This window comes from Chelonoidis abingdonii, chromosome 1 (assembly GCF_003597395.2).
Source record: "Chelonoidis abingdonii isolate Lonesome George chromosome 1, CheloAbing_2.0, whole genome shotgun sequence".
In the NCBI taxonomy this organism is placed as follows: domain Eukaryota; kingdom Metazoa; phylum Chordata; order Testudines; family Testudinidae; genus Chelonoidis; species Chelonoidis abingdonii.
In genome coordinates this window covers 110,638,755-110,655,793 of record NC_133769.1, presented here as the reverse complement: position 1 = coordinate 110,655,793, position 17,039 = coordinate 110,638,755, and the positions used below count along the sequence as shown (strand labels likewise).

Below are 17,039 nucleotides of genomic sequence, written 5' to 3'. Positions count from 1 at the left end.
GGCCACACGTTTTGCTCTGTTACTTCAGTGTAGCTTCATGGGAGCCAGTGGAATTGTTCAGGGTTTACAGAGAGTGGGAGTTAGTCCAGCAGCTCTGTTTCATGTGGGCTATAGGCTGATGATAGCACAATAACACTGTCACACTTATTCAGCTTTCTTTCTCAGCAAATCAAGAAAGACTTTTTTTCAGGGTGGGGCAGGAAAGAGAATTTTATAAAGGTAGTTTTTTAGGTGGCTTAGTTTTGGACTCCATTGGAACAGCTCAACCATGACTCTCTCTAGTCCATCCCTGGGGAAGAGCCCAGTAATGCACTGGAATAATGATTGTCTGGCTATGAAAGCATTTCATTATCAGAATTCTCACTCCCTGCAGACCCAGTCAGTTTCAGTTAACATGTGCTTCTGACAAGAAAGGTCACTGTGAGATTATCAGGCCTTTTGAAAGGAAGTAGTTGTATTTCGGCAAACTAGGGAGATACCAGGGTCCTCCCTTCATCTTGGGAAGGATGCGTCTGCAAGCATTGCTATGCAGTTTGGGAGGGGCTGCATTTTTGTGTGGCTTGTCAGAGCTTGTTATATGGTTCAGAGGCAGACAAGTAGTTTAGCTGCTTTGAGGAACTCATGTTCTGGGGTTCTGGAGTCCCCTTTGAAATGTTCAGTTTGACCTGCACACCACTGACTGCCCCACAATATCCCACAGGAAACTGGGAGGTGGAGTCCTCTCCCCAGAACGTCACTATTTAGCAACCTCCTTTATGAAAAGATGCATTTGTATCATCGTTTGATGGCAAGACTAGTTTTCAAGTAAATGTTAGCGCTAGTTAAAAATAACAGCTTGACAGGCCTAAAGCTTGAAGTCCTGGCCACATACCCAAAACTGAAACCACACAAGCAGTAGCAATGTGGCTTTCCCGCCCAGTACCCTGCCACCTGTTGAGTAGTTCAGACTCCATGGTCAACTCAGCCCTTGCCCTCTCTGCTGAGATAGCTTAATAAGGGTGCCAGTCTAGGATCAGTTCCTTGATCTGCTGCATGATTTCTGTGCAACCTCTTTGTGTCTCAGATATCCAGCTGTAGAACAGGGCTAATAAATCTTCCTTTCTCTCATTCTTTGTCTTGTCTATTTAGCAAGCAAGTGCCTTCTGACAGGGGCTGCCTCTGACTAGGTATATGTACAGTGCTGTGATATTTATGTCTGGTGCTGTTGCTCTATCAGAGAGAGAATTGCCACTCCAAGCTATTAATGTATTTGAAATCCACACATAAGGATACAGCCTGCCTGCTGTCAATCTGCAGTGGGAAAGGTCTGCTTCATGCTTTCTGACCATCTGCTGCTGGCAGAAACAATTCAGCCAATGTGGCCAAAATTCAGCACAAGGTAGATGACTTCCTCACACCTGGAGGTTTGTCATGATGCTTTCCCAAAGCCAGAATGTTCCTTTTAAAAGTCTCCAGGCAGAGGTTTGAGGCCCATTTAAAAAGAAGGGTTTCTGCCAGCCAGGCTTCTCCTGCTTTTTTGTGCTATAAGGAGTGTTCCCATGCTAACTGAACAACACACACATACCAAAGCATCTCCTGTTCCTCTCCTTTCTCATACTCATCTTTCTCCTTCCTCATGTGAACTATCAACAGCTGAGCCTGCCTTTCTCTTCATCCACACTGAGTGCTTAATTTGTAATGAAAGAGGTGCCAGGGCTCAAGCAAGTTTTTTACATTCACAACTGATGCAGCAAGCCCAGAGGTGCTGGGGCTATGAACTGTCAAGCCTAGAGGTGCCAGGGCTCAGCCCTGGTAAGTCCTGGCACAAATTAAGCACTGCCCACAGCCCCCATGGTAGGGTTTCTCTGAATCGTTGCAATGAGAAAAAAACACCTGTTAATCCTCTGCTAAGGGACCAGGTTTTAATTATTTCTCTGCCTAACACTGCACTTTACAAGACTTCTTCCACCCTCATTCACCTTGATCTTTTTGTCACCTTCTGACACCCTTGATCACCCCCCCTCCCTCTGTAGTCTCTGTTTAGGCCATTTAGAAATCTAAGTATCTGATTTGCAGGCAAAAGCAGGATATAAAAACATGGCCTACAAGTTGTATTCATTGTGCATTGGTCAGGAATAGAGAAATCTTCTAGTAGGCCCAGATCCTCCAAGATATTTAGGGTCTGAATGCACAAAAGGAATTAGGTGCTAAATCCCTGTTTTAGGTACCAAAATACCAGATTCAGGACCAATGAGATGCACAAAACTCCCACTTAACTCTATAAGTACCTAAACTTTCAATAGGAGTTAGGTACCTAAATACCTTTGAGCAGCTGGACCCTCTTGCTTAAAGCTCTTACTTTTGGGTTGAGGATCTCAACAAGGCTACTGAACTGGCTTCACACTTTGCCAACTGTTATCAAGAGAGGAAAGATCATAGAATTTATGCTCATTAAGATTTTGCATTTGACCACTGAATGTCTTCTTACCTTCTTCAATTCATAGTTCTTTCATTTTGCTTCTTATTTCAGTAAATGTTTATATTCTAGACAATACTCATGCTACTGAAGGTGCTACTGAAAGTGCTATGTACATCCTCCTATTTCTTTGACTTCTCTTCAATGGATCAACAGCAAAATGTGGCTGACGACAGAAAGTGAAAGGACTGTTTTGATATTTAAAGGGCCATTCATAAAGATAATTGCATTTTTAAAAACTTCTTATCTGTGTGTTCAGTAACAGTTTATAAAAAACAACAACTGGTGATAAAAACGGAATGACTTTTAAAATCTTTGTTACTTTTCTTCTTTACTTTTTGATTTTTACTCAGTTGAAACTAGTCTGGTCAGTGTCACTCTTTGTTTATTGTCATTTTTCTAAGGATAGGTTTACATTTGCCAAGGAATCCACTGATTTTTGGGTGCCTGACTTGAGACACCTAAGGTCTGTGTCAAACTAGGCACTCATATTAGTGGAAATTTTGGAAAATGTAGGCCTAAGTTATTAGTGTTGGAGTAGATGTGCAAAAGAGATGATGGAAAAGTAATAAGTGACTACACTAGTGTCTCTGACCATGCGTGGTGAGAAGGAGAGGTTTTCAAAAGTCTAAACTGTCTGAGCTGATTGCCTATGTGCTCTAACTTCTCTCCAATCTACCTACCTTCTGAATGTTTCCTAAATGGGACAAATCCCACTTCCTGGCTGTCATGCCCTACCACAAGATCATAGAGTTTAGGTTCACTACATTGCAGAGGAATGTTTAAATTCTACAATGATTCTGAATTCCCTTTACATTTTAAAGAAATCACGAACATATTTATTTTCATTTTGGGATTCATAAACTTTTCATTTGAAGTTTAACTACTTGACAATATCTCTTCAACAGAATCTTATATAGACTAAATAGATCCAACAGAGGATGCTGTGATTAAAATTTGTGGGGATGTTCACAGCTCCAAGGGCTCTCCTCTCTATGGGAAGCAGAAGAACCTTTCCCTAACTAAGCAGATTCAGAAACTATTCACATTTGGAAGACGTGAGCAGAATACGTCCACACAACTAACACCTATTATTCAAAAATAGCTGATAGCTTCTCTGTTGCTCATTGCCACTAACAACAGGCCCCTTCAAACTTCACCCCCTTCAGCCTCTCTCCCATTTGTCAGGGGAGGAAGTGAGTGAAGCCCCACCTCCTCCATCCTGATATAAGCAGATACATCCGCTTAAAACACACAACATGATTTTTTTTTATTTAATTGTTTAATCAGTTTACATTCCACAATTGACAGTTTACTTATTTAATTTTAATTGTCCATGAACAAGTTCTTTAATTAATAACCAGACAAGATTTTAATTGATGGAAATACAGTATTTTCTGCCAATTGAAAAAAGAAAATTGCAAGATGCAGCCAGTTTTTTGGCAAAGTCCTGCAATGTTCTCTGTGTCCTTTGTCATTCCAAAATTACAGGAACTTGGTAATTTTCCTTTTCATTTCCCCACCTCCAGCCCCACCATTAAAATTAACAACTCAGGCCCTGATCCTGCAAACCCTTATACTCATGCATGAGTGTTTGCAGAATCAGGGCCTTGGAATAGAACAATAATTTTTTTTTTTTAAAACTAGCTCTGCTCACTTTTTCTGTAATTATTGACAAGAAGGAACGGACAGTACAATAGATTTGGTAAGATGTAGCATTAATTGTAAAATGAAACAACACATTTATTCACATCATATCAGAACAACCTAACATAATAGTTATTTATTCATTTTATTTTTAGCACCAATGAGCCACAGGACCCACTTTGTCTCTGGCGACAGCACAGAAGTAAGAACCATGCAGGACACGCCATCCTCATTTACTTCTAGCCCATGGGATTTCATTATGCAAATAAAACCAAACTGTATGGTGGCTAGTGGAGTGAATGATTATATTTGATTCACTAAAAAAAGTCCCACATGGCTGAGTTACTTCATACCAAATTAACTGCACATCTAGTTCAAATGTATTGGACAAGGCTTGAAACACAAGCAGAAATGAACATATATCTCATTAGGCAAAATATGCTCTGATTTAGTGTATTTTAACTTAGATCCTGATCTAGCAAAGAATTTAAGCACATGCATAGTCCATCAATGGGACTCACATGCTTAGACAGGTGCTGAAGTGCTTTGCTAGATCAGGGCCTTACAGGATATGCTGGTGATGAGACCCCAGAACTGGGAGCCAGGAAATCCTGAGCTCTAATCCCAGAGTTCACACTGACTTCCTGTGTAGATCTGGACAAATCCCTTATGGTCTGGATTTTCAGAAGTGTTGAGAACATAAAATGCCAACTGCAGTTAACAGGAGTTGTGGGGGTGCAGTACCACTGAAAATCACGTCATTACACTCTCTGCCTCAATTCCCCATCTGTAAAAAATGTGTATAACAATACTCACTGGCGTCATACAGGTATGGTGTGGATTAATTAATATTTGTAAAGCACTTTGAAAGTGCTAGATAAATGCTACAAATCAATACATTCCATCGATATATTGGAATAATATGCCATTTTAGATCTTTTACGTCCAGCCTTGCAGTGTTTGGTTCATAGTGTATACGTTCATTGTCACCTATATTTTAAATATGTATGCACTGCATTTATATGAAGTATAGCGATGACTCCTTAAACATCTGGCTGACCCACAGCGTCTACAAGACCAGTGTCTTGTACCAGTGTCTTGTATTGTTTTACTTGGGAATGTCATAGGAAAGGTGCTGAAATGTATCAGGTCACAGACATTTAACTAATTTGTTATGCTAAGCTCCTCGAGCTGTTAGTGGCAGTGTTGGGTGAAGGCAATTGGATCCTAACCAGAGCTGGGGGAGGCTGTTGGACTCCCTTCCTTCATAGCAAAAGAGTGTTCTCTCCTTACAGAAGAGAGAACGTGAAGAAGGGGGAAAGGGAAGGGACCCTTCTGAAAAACTTTTGGTCAATGGTGCAGCATGGGACTAGGGCATGTGTTATCTCTGGCAGGAGAATGCCTCCAGAGCCGATGGCCTGCATGGACTGTGGATGGATAAGATTAACATTGCGGGCCTCAGTACCCATGGTACCTTGTGCAAAATACCCCCAGCTCTGAATGGAAGTGTTGTACAACTGTTCTGCATGCTGTGAGAAGGGGAAAATGAATGGACAAGGTGTGAAGCAGTGGGCAATCAGGCCCAGGAGAAGGAGGCCTGTCCTGTTGGCTCAATGGCTCAGGGAATCTGCAAAGTTGGGCTTTTCACTTCTCAGGGCTACTGGGAGTCTTAGTGATGCTCTAACCTTCACATGGGAGGTGCTTCCCCAAGCCCCTGACTCGCAGCTGGTACCAAAGTGATGTACTGTTCTCATGGCAGGCTGCTCATACACCCTTGCCACAGGGTCAGAGTAGTGATTATGGCTTCTATTAGGAGAAGGAATCGTCTTATGAATGGGAAGCGGAAAGGCAACCCAGAATCAAAGCTTTCGGAGTTGTGGCTTAGTCTGGCTATATCCTGAGGTTACTGCTTGGGGAGATGGGAGATGAACCCTCTTGGCAAGCCTATAGTCTGGCAAATGTCAGTGCAGCGGTGAAGGGCGTGGCAAATGATCAGGTGCCTGGGGGCTGCTACTAGAAACAGAAAAAGCAAATAAACTGGGGGAAAGGAGCACTCTTCTTTAACTCCCCCACAATACATAATGTCACATTCACATTGACTTTACAGCCTTTTAAACATGGGCTTTCCTTTGACAGCAATAGTCTCAAAAACATGCAACCCTTCATTGAAACCAGAGAGTTCTACAGCGAGAAGAACCACCCCAGAGATTTTAATATCCTAGATCTCCATCCATGATACAAAGGGAAGGAGAGAGAATACTGATGAGATTTCAGGGATGGTCTCAAAAAGTTCCTTAGAAAACTGATGCTGAGTCTTTAAATTCAGTTTACGTTCAAATCCCCTCCCCCGCAAGTTCATTTTTTAATCCTTTATTTCATCATCATCTTGTTTTTTTACATTTTTACAGACATCTTGGATAGCAAAACAGTCACACACTTCAGGTGTTGGTATGAAAATGGGACTCATTGGGAAAAAACCTCTTCTCTCAACATGAAACATTTCCACACGCTCACGCACAGGAAGGAAGGGAGAGAGAAAGAGAAGACCCACACCTGACCCTAAAAACAGAGTAGGCAGGGCTTAGCAGGAAGATCAGGATGAAAAAGGTGGGATGGGGGACAGGGGAAAGAATTGCAGTAAAGAATGACATTTGATCTCCTGGAAATCAGTTTCAACTACCACTGAATACCACAGTTTCTCCCACAGGAATGCTACAGTATAATTGATCTGCTACAAAATAGGTCACTTCAACCCATCTAAGCTCCTCCAACCCCATCTTAACAGTATCTTCAACTGCTTTATTGGTGAGGGTGAAGGGAGGTAGGATGGGGGAGTAAAAATCAAGTCACTGACAGAACTGAGCTGTGCAGATACCAGCGACCACGCAGTGCCACTTCAGCTAACGTTAACCTTATCCAGGAGATTCTGGAACTCGGTTTAATTCTCCCAGCCCCACCCAGTCTCTTGGTCTTATTGAGATAAAAATGTTTTTGAAGCATATGAGAGCACAAGAGTCGGCATACTGGATCAAACTGTTGATTCTTCTCCTCTGTCAATGCCTGAACTCTTTGTTTGATTGACTCTATTGCCATACGGTGGCAGGAAGCAGTTGAGTTGGGGCATATCCTCAGTGTGGTTGCATTGTTGTCCAAATAATTGCCTGACTAAATGTTCCCTCATTGATTCATGTTTTTTTTTTTTAATGTGGCTAGCTCATCCTGTGCACATCAGTGAGAGAGCAGATCCCCCTTGCCTTCAACATCTGGCTACCCACAATATCCTATATGAGCTGTTCGTAATACAATATATTTAAGATTCAAAAGAAATATTAAGCTACCAAAAATATGTCTTTAAGAGGATGTTTTAAATGTCTGTTTACTGGCGAATGGATGTCCTTTTTCAGGTCATTTTGTGGGTGGAGCAAGAGAGTTATTCACAGAGTGGCTTCGTTACTGACAGGTATGTGTTTGTTCGTTAGCATAGGTTCCGTGGTGTTCTAGAATTGAGTTGGAGGTGTGGTGCCTTATAAACAAAGATGGGCCTGAACTAAAACCCCACATCTTGACGCCTCCAAACTTATAAATCTGGATCCCAATCAGAATTTTGTGAATTGAGTTCATCTCTAATGATAGGTTTGATAATCCACTTCTAGGGGTGGTGGCAAGCCCTCCCTTTAACAATCAGCTTGCTCTTTTTTGTTTGTCTGGAGGGGAGCTGCATTTCAACAATACTAAAGGTAGGCCCCGATCCTGTAAGTGGATCCATGTGTGCCACAGACTTCAGTGTGATTCCCTTTCCACATACATGCGGTTGCAGGATCAGGGATTCAATGAGAAACACATTTTCTAATTTGTTTTGTTTTAAATCTGAGATATATAAGAATTGCAACATAGAAACAGGCCCTGGCCTAAAATTCTGTACATCAATCTAAGGGTATTCCAGACAATCATGAATATATGGACATTGTTCATAATTTTACATATATACATATATGTACATATATACATGTATATGTGTATCTATCTATAGATCTGATTTACCACTGTGTTACTCCAGCTATACACCGGGCATAACTCCATTGGTTGAAGCTGGAGCAACAGAGATGAATCAATCCCTACTTGGACTAGATACCTAAAGTGGGCCCATATGTAAATATATATTCCCCATCTCTCTCTCTCTCTCTCTCTCATACACACACACACACACACAATTTAATAAGGCCTAACCCAGCAGACTTTTCTCAGGCAAGACTCCCATGGATTTCAATCAATGGGAGCTCTGCCTGAATAAGGGCTGCAAGTGCAGGCCCACTTTGGGTATATCTAACAGCTTTGAATTTTACAATGTATGTCACACTTAGACCTCAAAACGTTTGAAAATAATTTAAGTTGCTGCAGCAAAATACTTTCAAAAGTCCCCAGATTTGCTATTTTCTATCAGAACAAAGAGAAAAAGTTTGTAGAAGATCAAAGAACAAATACAGGAAGAAAGACACTTAAGTGATGGAAATTGCTGAGTAAAAATAGTACGAGTTTAAATGAGGTGTCTATGATTGTTGTTGGTGCCCAAGAGCTATAAATAATTCAATACAGCCAAACTGAACTGAGTCTACAGCTGCACTTTTTCTTAGTGGTTCTGATGACTTGATCTTTTCCCTTATGATCTACATTGCTGCCAAAAACCCTTGATAAACATGCAGCCTTATATTGACAGGTAAAATTGACTTTTTGGATAAAAAATGTCAAAAGCACTTAAGCGATTTTGGTGTCTAAGTTCCAGTTTCAAAAGTCATTTAGCCACTTGGGAGTCTTGGTCTCAGTGTGACTCAGGGTGGTGAACATTCTAGCTTGAGGAGACATACTGGGACTGGCCCAGATCAAGCTAGTGCACTAAAAATAGAATCTAGCCACTGTGGCGTGAGCAGCAGAAGGCGCTAACTGTCCCGTGTATGATCCCACTCGAGATCCTAGGTACCTACCTGGGGAGACTAGCCCCTTCTGCTGCTCAATACTATATTTCTATTTTTAGCACACTAGCTTGATCAGCGCTAGCATGGATATGTCTCCTCAAGCTGAAATGTACACCTTCCAGCTCTAGTGCAGACATACCCGCAGCGCCTAAGTGCCGAAATCACTTGAAAATGTGACAAGCTCCTAATGCATCTAGGTGCCTTTGAAGGCTTTGCACTTTACCTATAGACTGGAGAGTTATTACTGGCTGAGAATTCTGACCAGGTGAAAACGTAGCAAAATCATGTTAAAAGAAATAGTTTGTCACCACACTTCTCCATTAAAAGCCTTTTCAATGGCTTGGGAGATCCGCTATCACTTACTGTTGCTGCTCAATGGCCTTGAGGAGTGTAACGCACCCTGAGCAGAAAGACAGCATGAGACCCAGGCCTATGCACCACTGAAATCCAACTTATGTCCATGTTGAGGACTGAAGTGATGCTCAAGTGGTGCACAGGTGTGGTGCTGCCCCTCCACACAGCAGTGATTTTCACCTAAAGTGATCATAAACTTTTCAGATTGGAGCTGACATGGACAGAATCATTCTTCTGAATTAAGCAAAACAAAACTGTCTTTCTGCCTCAGCCTTTACATCCTAGGAAGCCTCTCATGAGTCAGGATCAGCTGGTTGCAAGGAGTTCAGTGAGATTCTGTGCACATCAAGACTATCCTTCTGATGAGCTTTGACCTTCACACTGTTTCCCCCTACCAACCCCTCTGAGCAGTTTTCTTCTGAACCATACACAGCATGTGTGGCTGTGGCTGGGTTATCACTGGTGTTCGGGGCACTGGAAGACAGCAGGAACTTGCTGGCAAATCAGAACTTTTTGGGTGAATTGTGTATAGCTCAGGACGGATTGGTCACAGAGGTGTGAGAGGGAGGAGTCCTCTCTCTGAGTCTCAGGGATTCGGTTACAAAGGGTAGTACAGCACTGGCAGCTCTTTAGTATCCAAACACTCTACAGTGGTGAACTCACAAATTGTCCCAATTCCATTTGCAGGCAGCTCTAATGTTTCCACTGCTTTGTGTGCTTCCTCACTACTCTTCAGCAGGTGGCACTGTACGTGACCAGTGCACACGTGTGAATGGAGAGGTATAATACAGCAAGAGATGGGATTTGAATTGCTTTGCACCTCCTGATTGAAGTACAAAAGAACGGAAAAAGGGTATGCTGCCTCCTGCCATGTGTTGTCTCTCTAGACAGCGCACAGACTCCATATTTACAGCATATGGACATACATCTCTTGTATATATAAACTGCACATGGAAACTATTGAAGTTTTCTACCACTCTGCAGTGGTGTTTTACCAGTTAAGAAAAAGCTACTGCTCTGAAAGCAAGGGACTGATAAGAGAAGCTACAGAGATGGTGAGACTGCTGGCAGGCACGGCACACATTTTCCCATACATCTCTGCCAACACACATCAATTCTGACCTTCAACAACCCTGCTATTCTTGTTCTGGGCCCTTCCTGAGCATGTGACCTACAGCTTCCCCAGTTATTTCCATCCTGGGCTTCTCCTGAGCAGGGACGGACAATTGCACTATATTGGGTGGTGATTTAGGGATGCTTTAATGGAAAGTAGGATGAGACCAAAAAATGCATTTGCCATTGTGGCTTATTGTGTGCAAGATTTAAACCTATGCAGTCACCTAGCCCCTGTTCTCTAAATTAATCCTTGTTACCTACAGGGAATATTATTATTATACTATATTGGGCTCCATCCTGTGTCCCAGTGATGTCAATAGGAATTTTGCCATTAATCAGAGGCAGCAGAAACACACTTCTTCCCTTCTATATTGCCAGGGGTGACATCAGAGCTATGGCTAAGAGAGGTATATTAGTGTGTGTGTTTACTGGAGATGGACATAGTGAATCAGAAAACATAGAAAGGCTTCTGAACCATTGCCTCTTTCTAGCACCAAACATTTAGTTTTCTGAATTGTGTGGACACGCATTTGAACTTTCAGCTTTGGCCAGGACTATTCTGAAATACTGCAAGAAAAGTTGATTTCATGTGGCATAAGCCAAAGCTCATTGAAGTCAACAGGTTCATTGACTTCAGTGGGCTTCGGATCGGGCCCAAGGTCTGGAACTGGAAGCAGCAGTGCTGGAAATTTTGAGACAAAAGCTGTTCTCATCAGATTTCCAGATCAGTTTGGCAGAACCAAGAGGCTCAGATCATTTGGATTTTGCAATCAAATTTCAGGTTCCTTGTTTGAAACTAGACTCCTTACCTCTGGAGATTCACCCAGCACTAGCCTTTATCTGCAGTTTGTGCTTCTTGGACATTTTCTACTCTCTGTCTTTCAGTGGAATCTGGCAATCTTCCAAAGCTGTCTTAGGTTTTCACCTCAAGCCTTCCTCCTCTGCATGGATAAGCATTTTTCTGCATGCAAACGGTATGGGACATGAAAGAGTTTTCAATTTGGCTACAAACGATCAGCCTTGGTCATGTGTGTGTGTTTGTTTCTTTAGTGTCTCGACGCCTGCTGTAGATGCATAGAGAAGAAGAAATAGCTCAAATAATATGTCTTTGTTTAAGCTCTACAGTTGGTAACTCATTATTTCGTCTCCATTTCACACGTAACACTCAAGAATTAAGGAGAGATTACAGTAATTTTCTTCTGAGCTACACTTATTAGTGTAGCCAGCATCAGAGGTGCTGCAGAATGGGGAAGGACAGCCATAAAGACACAGACTTCCAGTAACACTTGGGACATACAGGATCTCCCCTGCCCATCAGCCCTCACCCCAACTAAGGGCTCCTATTCTATTGGTCACTTGATGTACCAGTAGGATTACAAGTCAAAACCAGAACTGGCCCTAAACTGTTTGCTTGAAGAGTGAATCAGGAGAACATCTGCATTCTTTAATGATTCTCTGCTGGGAATGTGAAGAACTTCCACTGAGAGGAATTTGGTTGAGCTCTTTCAGAGTACTTAGAATCACTTTTCACTGTCCAAAACTGCTTGTCAGAAACATGAATAGCTCTGTTTGCCTGAGGGGTTGTGGGCAATTGCTGAGGATCAGGGCATGGAGGGTTATGCCTGAAAAATGTTTTTAAAATACTAAATAAGAGATTACTAAATATGGGGAGATCAGTTGTGTATATGGGAATGGGGGTGGGTGGGGAGAAGAGATGGATAATATATACAGATGGGCTGGTATGAGTCCGGTATTTCGACACTCGACCAGCTTTAGCTTTAAGAGAGTGGCATATACAGTACATTGGATATAGAGTACATGGAATCCTGCCATCTAGTACAATCACACATACATTGCCCCTGGTATGTATGGACATAAGAACCCTCATTGTATCCACAGAACAACTGCACTACACAGTAACTGGAGATCCACTATAAGTAAAACTGAAGTTTGCATGCTGCAGTGCATTGAAACAATTCATTCTACTTCACAATGAGTGGCATTTCATGACATCTGTGTTCATTTAAGCAGGTTCCTCTGTGGATCTCTGGAACATATACGTTTCGTGTCATAGAAGTGATACATGAAAGGCAATTTGTGAGACATTCTGGCAAATATTGACTCCACAGTTATCAAGCTTCCAGTAAGAATATCACTTCAGGAATGGGAGCAGATGGGAAAAGAGGAACAGGGGATCAGTCCTGTAAGATACTAAGCACTGTGGCCTGATGCAGTAAGGCACTTAAACACATGCTTAACTTTAAGCATGTGAGGAGTCAGTAGCATTACTTACATGTTTCAAGTTAAGCACATGCTTAAGTGCTTTGCTGAATTAGGCTAGAGTGTTCAGCACATGGCAGGATCAAGTCACAGGTCCTTAAAATTGAGATCACTGTCAACCAATTCAGAACTACCTCTGAAGCCTAGAAACTAGAGATGAGCCCGCATCACATCTGGTTGTAGTTTCAGGAACACATTTCAAAGCTTTCCTAAAATTCAGAGTGGGTTCCCCATCTGCTCTGGACCATTATAGAATTAGACAGTAATCACAACATTTGGATCTGGCTTCAGGTGTGGCTTTTAAAATAACCCTTAACCAAAAACTGGGCATGTGGAGATTCAGAATTCCAGCCTGAGCCAATAGAAAGCGTGGCAAAGGCTTTGATCCCTGATAATGTATAAATAAGTATTTAGGTGCCTTGCACTCTGTTCCGGGATTGAGTGGAATTCTGAATACTCTGTAGGGTTCCTGTCCTGACTTTGGGGAAGAGGGTGGAAGAACTGCCCTCTGGACAAATGGCTCCTGCTACAAGCCAGAGTTTGGCACACTCTAAAAATTAAGCAATTAAGGATAAATATTCACCTGTCACGTCAATGGCTGTCCACATAATTTTTCATAGTGGGTGCCCATTTATATTACCCACCCCTAGGGCAGGTCTTGGAAGGCATAGGCTAGTGAGTAGCTAATCAGAGAATTGGGCCAAGTCTCCAGAGTTAACACTTCTCTTCTTCTTTAAAGCAAAATGAATGTAATCACCTCCTCTCCCTCCCCCCCCCATACATATACACAAACTTACATACATTTTGTCAATTGCCAGCTTCAAAGTACATCATAAAGGCAGGACTATTTTGATCCCAGGTGCAGGAAGAAAGAAAAGACCAAGGAGCTCACAGAACAGTAGAACTGATTTCTGCCTCTTTAAATTTTGCTGCTATGCCTATTTTGAAAATCCATCAAGAAAAGAACCCATGAGCTGTCATTGATCATACCACAATGAGCTGGCTGTGTGGCGCTTTCCAGGTCATAATAGGTGATGGTGGAGTGGAGCAGGTACTCTCTGTGCACTTTGATCCTACCCAAGCTACATCAAATATAAGTACTTGCATATAAGGGTTCTGGTAACATACTCACCATAGAGCCGGTGGAGAGGTTTTGTTCAAAAATTGTTTCAATGAAATGTGGCCTTTTTTTAAAAAATGAAATTTTTCACAAAAATATTGGTTTGCTCAAAAATGTCAATATGTTTCAGACATTTTCTCTAAAAACTTTTCATTTTTTCAGTGGTTGTTTTTGTTGTCCTTTTATTATTTTTTGTTTTCAGTTATTTTTAATTTTCTGTGTTTCCTTATTTTTCTCCCTTTTACCAATGTTAATTAGTGAGCTTAGTCATATGGTAGGAATTTTGAAAATCGACCATTTTATTTACAAAACCATGATTTCTGAAAGCACTTTAATTTTTAAAAATTGCCAAAAAATTAAAAAAAACACAAAAAATTGGTCCATTTAGAAAACAAAACTTTTCAATTTTTTGAATGTTTCAACCAGCTCCGTTTGCAAGTGAAATGAATGAAAACTCACCTACAGAAGGTGGCACTTTAGTGTGAACACGCTCCTTTGGCAGCTTGGATTTGCTTGATTATGGAATACGTAAAAGCCAAATCAAGCTAACAAAAAAACAAGCAGCTTAGTGAGAATAAAAGAGAAACAAATCAACCCTACTCTGAAATACCCCCAAGAGTCTTAATTTCTTTGGGCCAGATTAATAAAACAAACTCAACAAAAAGACCTAGGGCAAGGGAAAGGAGAGAGGGTGCAGGGAACGACTGACAATGTCTCTATAATTGTATTGTATGAGAATGACTGTTTTTTTAAAAGCAGGCAAAACACTGTCTCCCCGCAGCACTGTAGGCCTGGAAGTCAACACGTCCGTTTTTTTTCCGGAGAAAATTCTGTTTCAAGTGGATTGTCTCTTCTGCCAATTATTTTTGTTTAGATGCCATGGATGTTTGTTATCTATCGACCAACTCAGATATGTGACGTGATCTATTCATGTAACAAATGGTTGGAGAGATTGGTCTTGAATTAACAACTGTTTTTTCATACCCCTTCTCCTCTCCTTGCACATTTGTCAGTAAATGCCTGAAGCAAGTGATTCTCTACACTCCTTCACATGGCTATTCAGTGAGAGCACCCTCTGACTTCACTTTAGTTACTCCATTGGAGCCTTCTCCCCTGCATTCCTTCCAGCCACACCTTCCACAGCAGGAACTACTGGAATTTCAGGTAAAATTTAGCTTCTCTGGATGATTTATTCCTCCCCAGTTGAGTTTTAGCTGCTAAATGAGCTGTTCTGGGATCTATGAGCTGCACAATGAGAGGAGCAGAGTAGAAAGGGGATGGCAGATAGGGCAGAAACAGGAAAAAGAGAAAGACACACACACAGAAAAAGAGAGAATTCTAATTGTGGATTCACAACTACATCATACAAGACTTGAGCTCATGGGGAATGGATTTTCATTCTCTGCATCTGACTCATTCTATTCCATCTGTATAGATTGTTTTCCCAAATGGAAAGAAGAGCTGTCCAGTGAAATGGGGCGGTTTCCAATGACAAGATGTGGGAAAGTCTTATTTGGCATACCTGGACACAACAAGAGGCACCTCTTATTTTCTCCCTTACAAAAACTTGTCCCCCTTTTCTCCTCCGCAATGGCTTTTGCCCAATGGTCTTTAATTTCCAAAATGGAAAATAAAACAAATCCTACTCAAATAAATATTCAGGAAAATCAACTGCAAGAGCTATCCCACCTCCCTTCCCCCAGGTGGTTCTTTTCTGGTATCCATCATCCTGAATTTTCCATTGTTCCGTTTAAAAAAAAAACTCTCCAGCGAAGGAGACCGGCTGTCTCAGAACTCGTGCCTTCCCTCACCCTTCTGCAGTCTTGATGCCTCTTTCTTGGGCTACAAACACAGCATGGATGGATTATAGACGATCACATTTCAATGTTTTTAAATTTTTCTTTTTTTTTTTTCTTTTTTTAAAAAAGGGAAAATAGAGTTATACACACATGTATCACAGCATTTTCAAAAGGCCCCCCACTGCGTCTCTGTTGGCAGTTCAGCCTCCATATTAAGCCTGGATGTAAGGCAGCTGGAAGATTAAAACGGCATTGTTAGAACATCCGCTGAAATGTCCTCATGGTTTTTTTTCTTCTTTGTTTGTTTGTTGTTCCTTATTTATTTGTTTGTTTGTTTGAAAGTTTGGCAGGCAAAGAGAAAATGCTCCCACCCCCTTTTTAGGCAGGAAGAAAAATAACAATGGGACAGTTTGTTTTTTTAAAGGTGACAGGGGTTTGAAAATGGCCTTGAGGAGGTTACATTCTAGAGGTGACTCAAATGGTTGATTTGTTTCTTTTCTTGTTGCTTGTATTCTCCTCTTGCCTTGCAGTTGATAGTTTTTGGTTCCCCACGTCCTGTACAGACTCAGGTTTCACATCCTCCATATAACCTGCTTCCCCACCCTCCCCAGGTGGCAGTAGATAGATGCAATAGTATTTTCACTTGACCTTTACATTATGATACTGAAGTTAAGAGTTAGATGGAAGAGCCATGTTACAGAAGAGCTTTCCCATCTTTGTGAGAAAGAACGAAGCAACAGAAAGTCCTGGAGATGCAGGTGCCATGTTGAACTGAGCGCTACCTTGGCACTGGCATCAGTTTGAGATAAATATAGCTATACATACATATATATATATGTATGTATGTGTATATATATATATATATATACACACATTTGTTTGTTTATTTATTTTAGCACACTGTCCCATTCTCAGGTCTGGATTTGGGGCAGTTGGTCCTGGGGACAGGTTGGACAGAAGGGGCCAGGGTGCAGAAGAAGCCCGATATAAGAGTGAGGCCCAGGCCTCCCCACGCACAGAACATGGACCAGCCGTAGCCATGACTGATGTCATCAGGAAGTCCGTACAGGTAGCGGGGGTAGCGGGAGAGCTCGAAGTTGATTCCAGCCACGCATGTGCACAGTGAAATGATGCAGAAGGTACCTGAAGGACAAGAGGGGGGAAAGGAGGGAGGGAAAGAATAAAGAAAGGTTAGAATGATAAAAGTAGCATTCCCCAGCTGTCTGCAAAAGACGCAGTGTGATCAATAGGGAAATATCTGAAAGGCTAGGGGCTGGAGGAATTGCTACAAAAAGCAG

General features: G+C 41.7%; 1 protein-coding gene across 1 annotated transcript in view; it reads right to left on the bottom strand.

Moving 5' to 3' along the window:
* Window positions 1–3,700: 3,700 nt before the first annotated feature.
* TMEM178B (transmembrane protein 178B) overlaps window positions 3,701–17,039 on the bottom strand; it is a 367,714-nt gene continuing 354,375 nt past the window's right edge. The window contains exon 4 of the mRNA XM_032783190.2: window positions 3,701–16,884. Within this exon, the coding sequence (XP_032639081.1) occupies window positions 16,634–16,884 (251 nt within the window). The 3' untranslated portion in view covers window positions 3,701–16,633. The remainder of the gene's footprint in view (window positions 16,885–17,039) is intronic.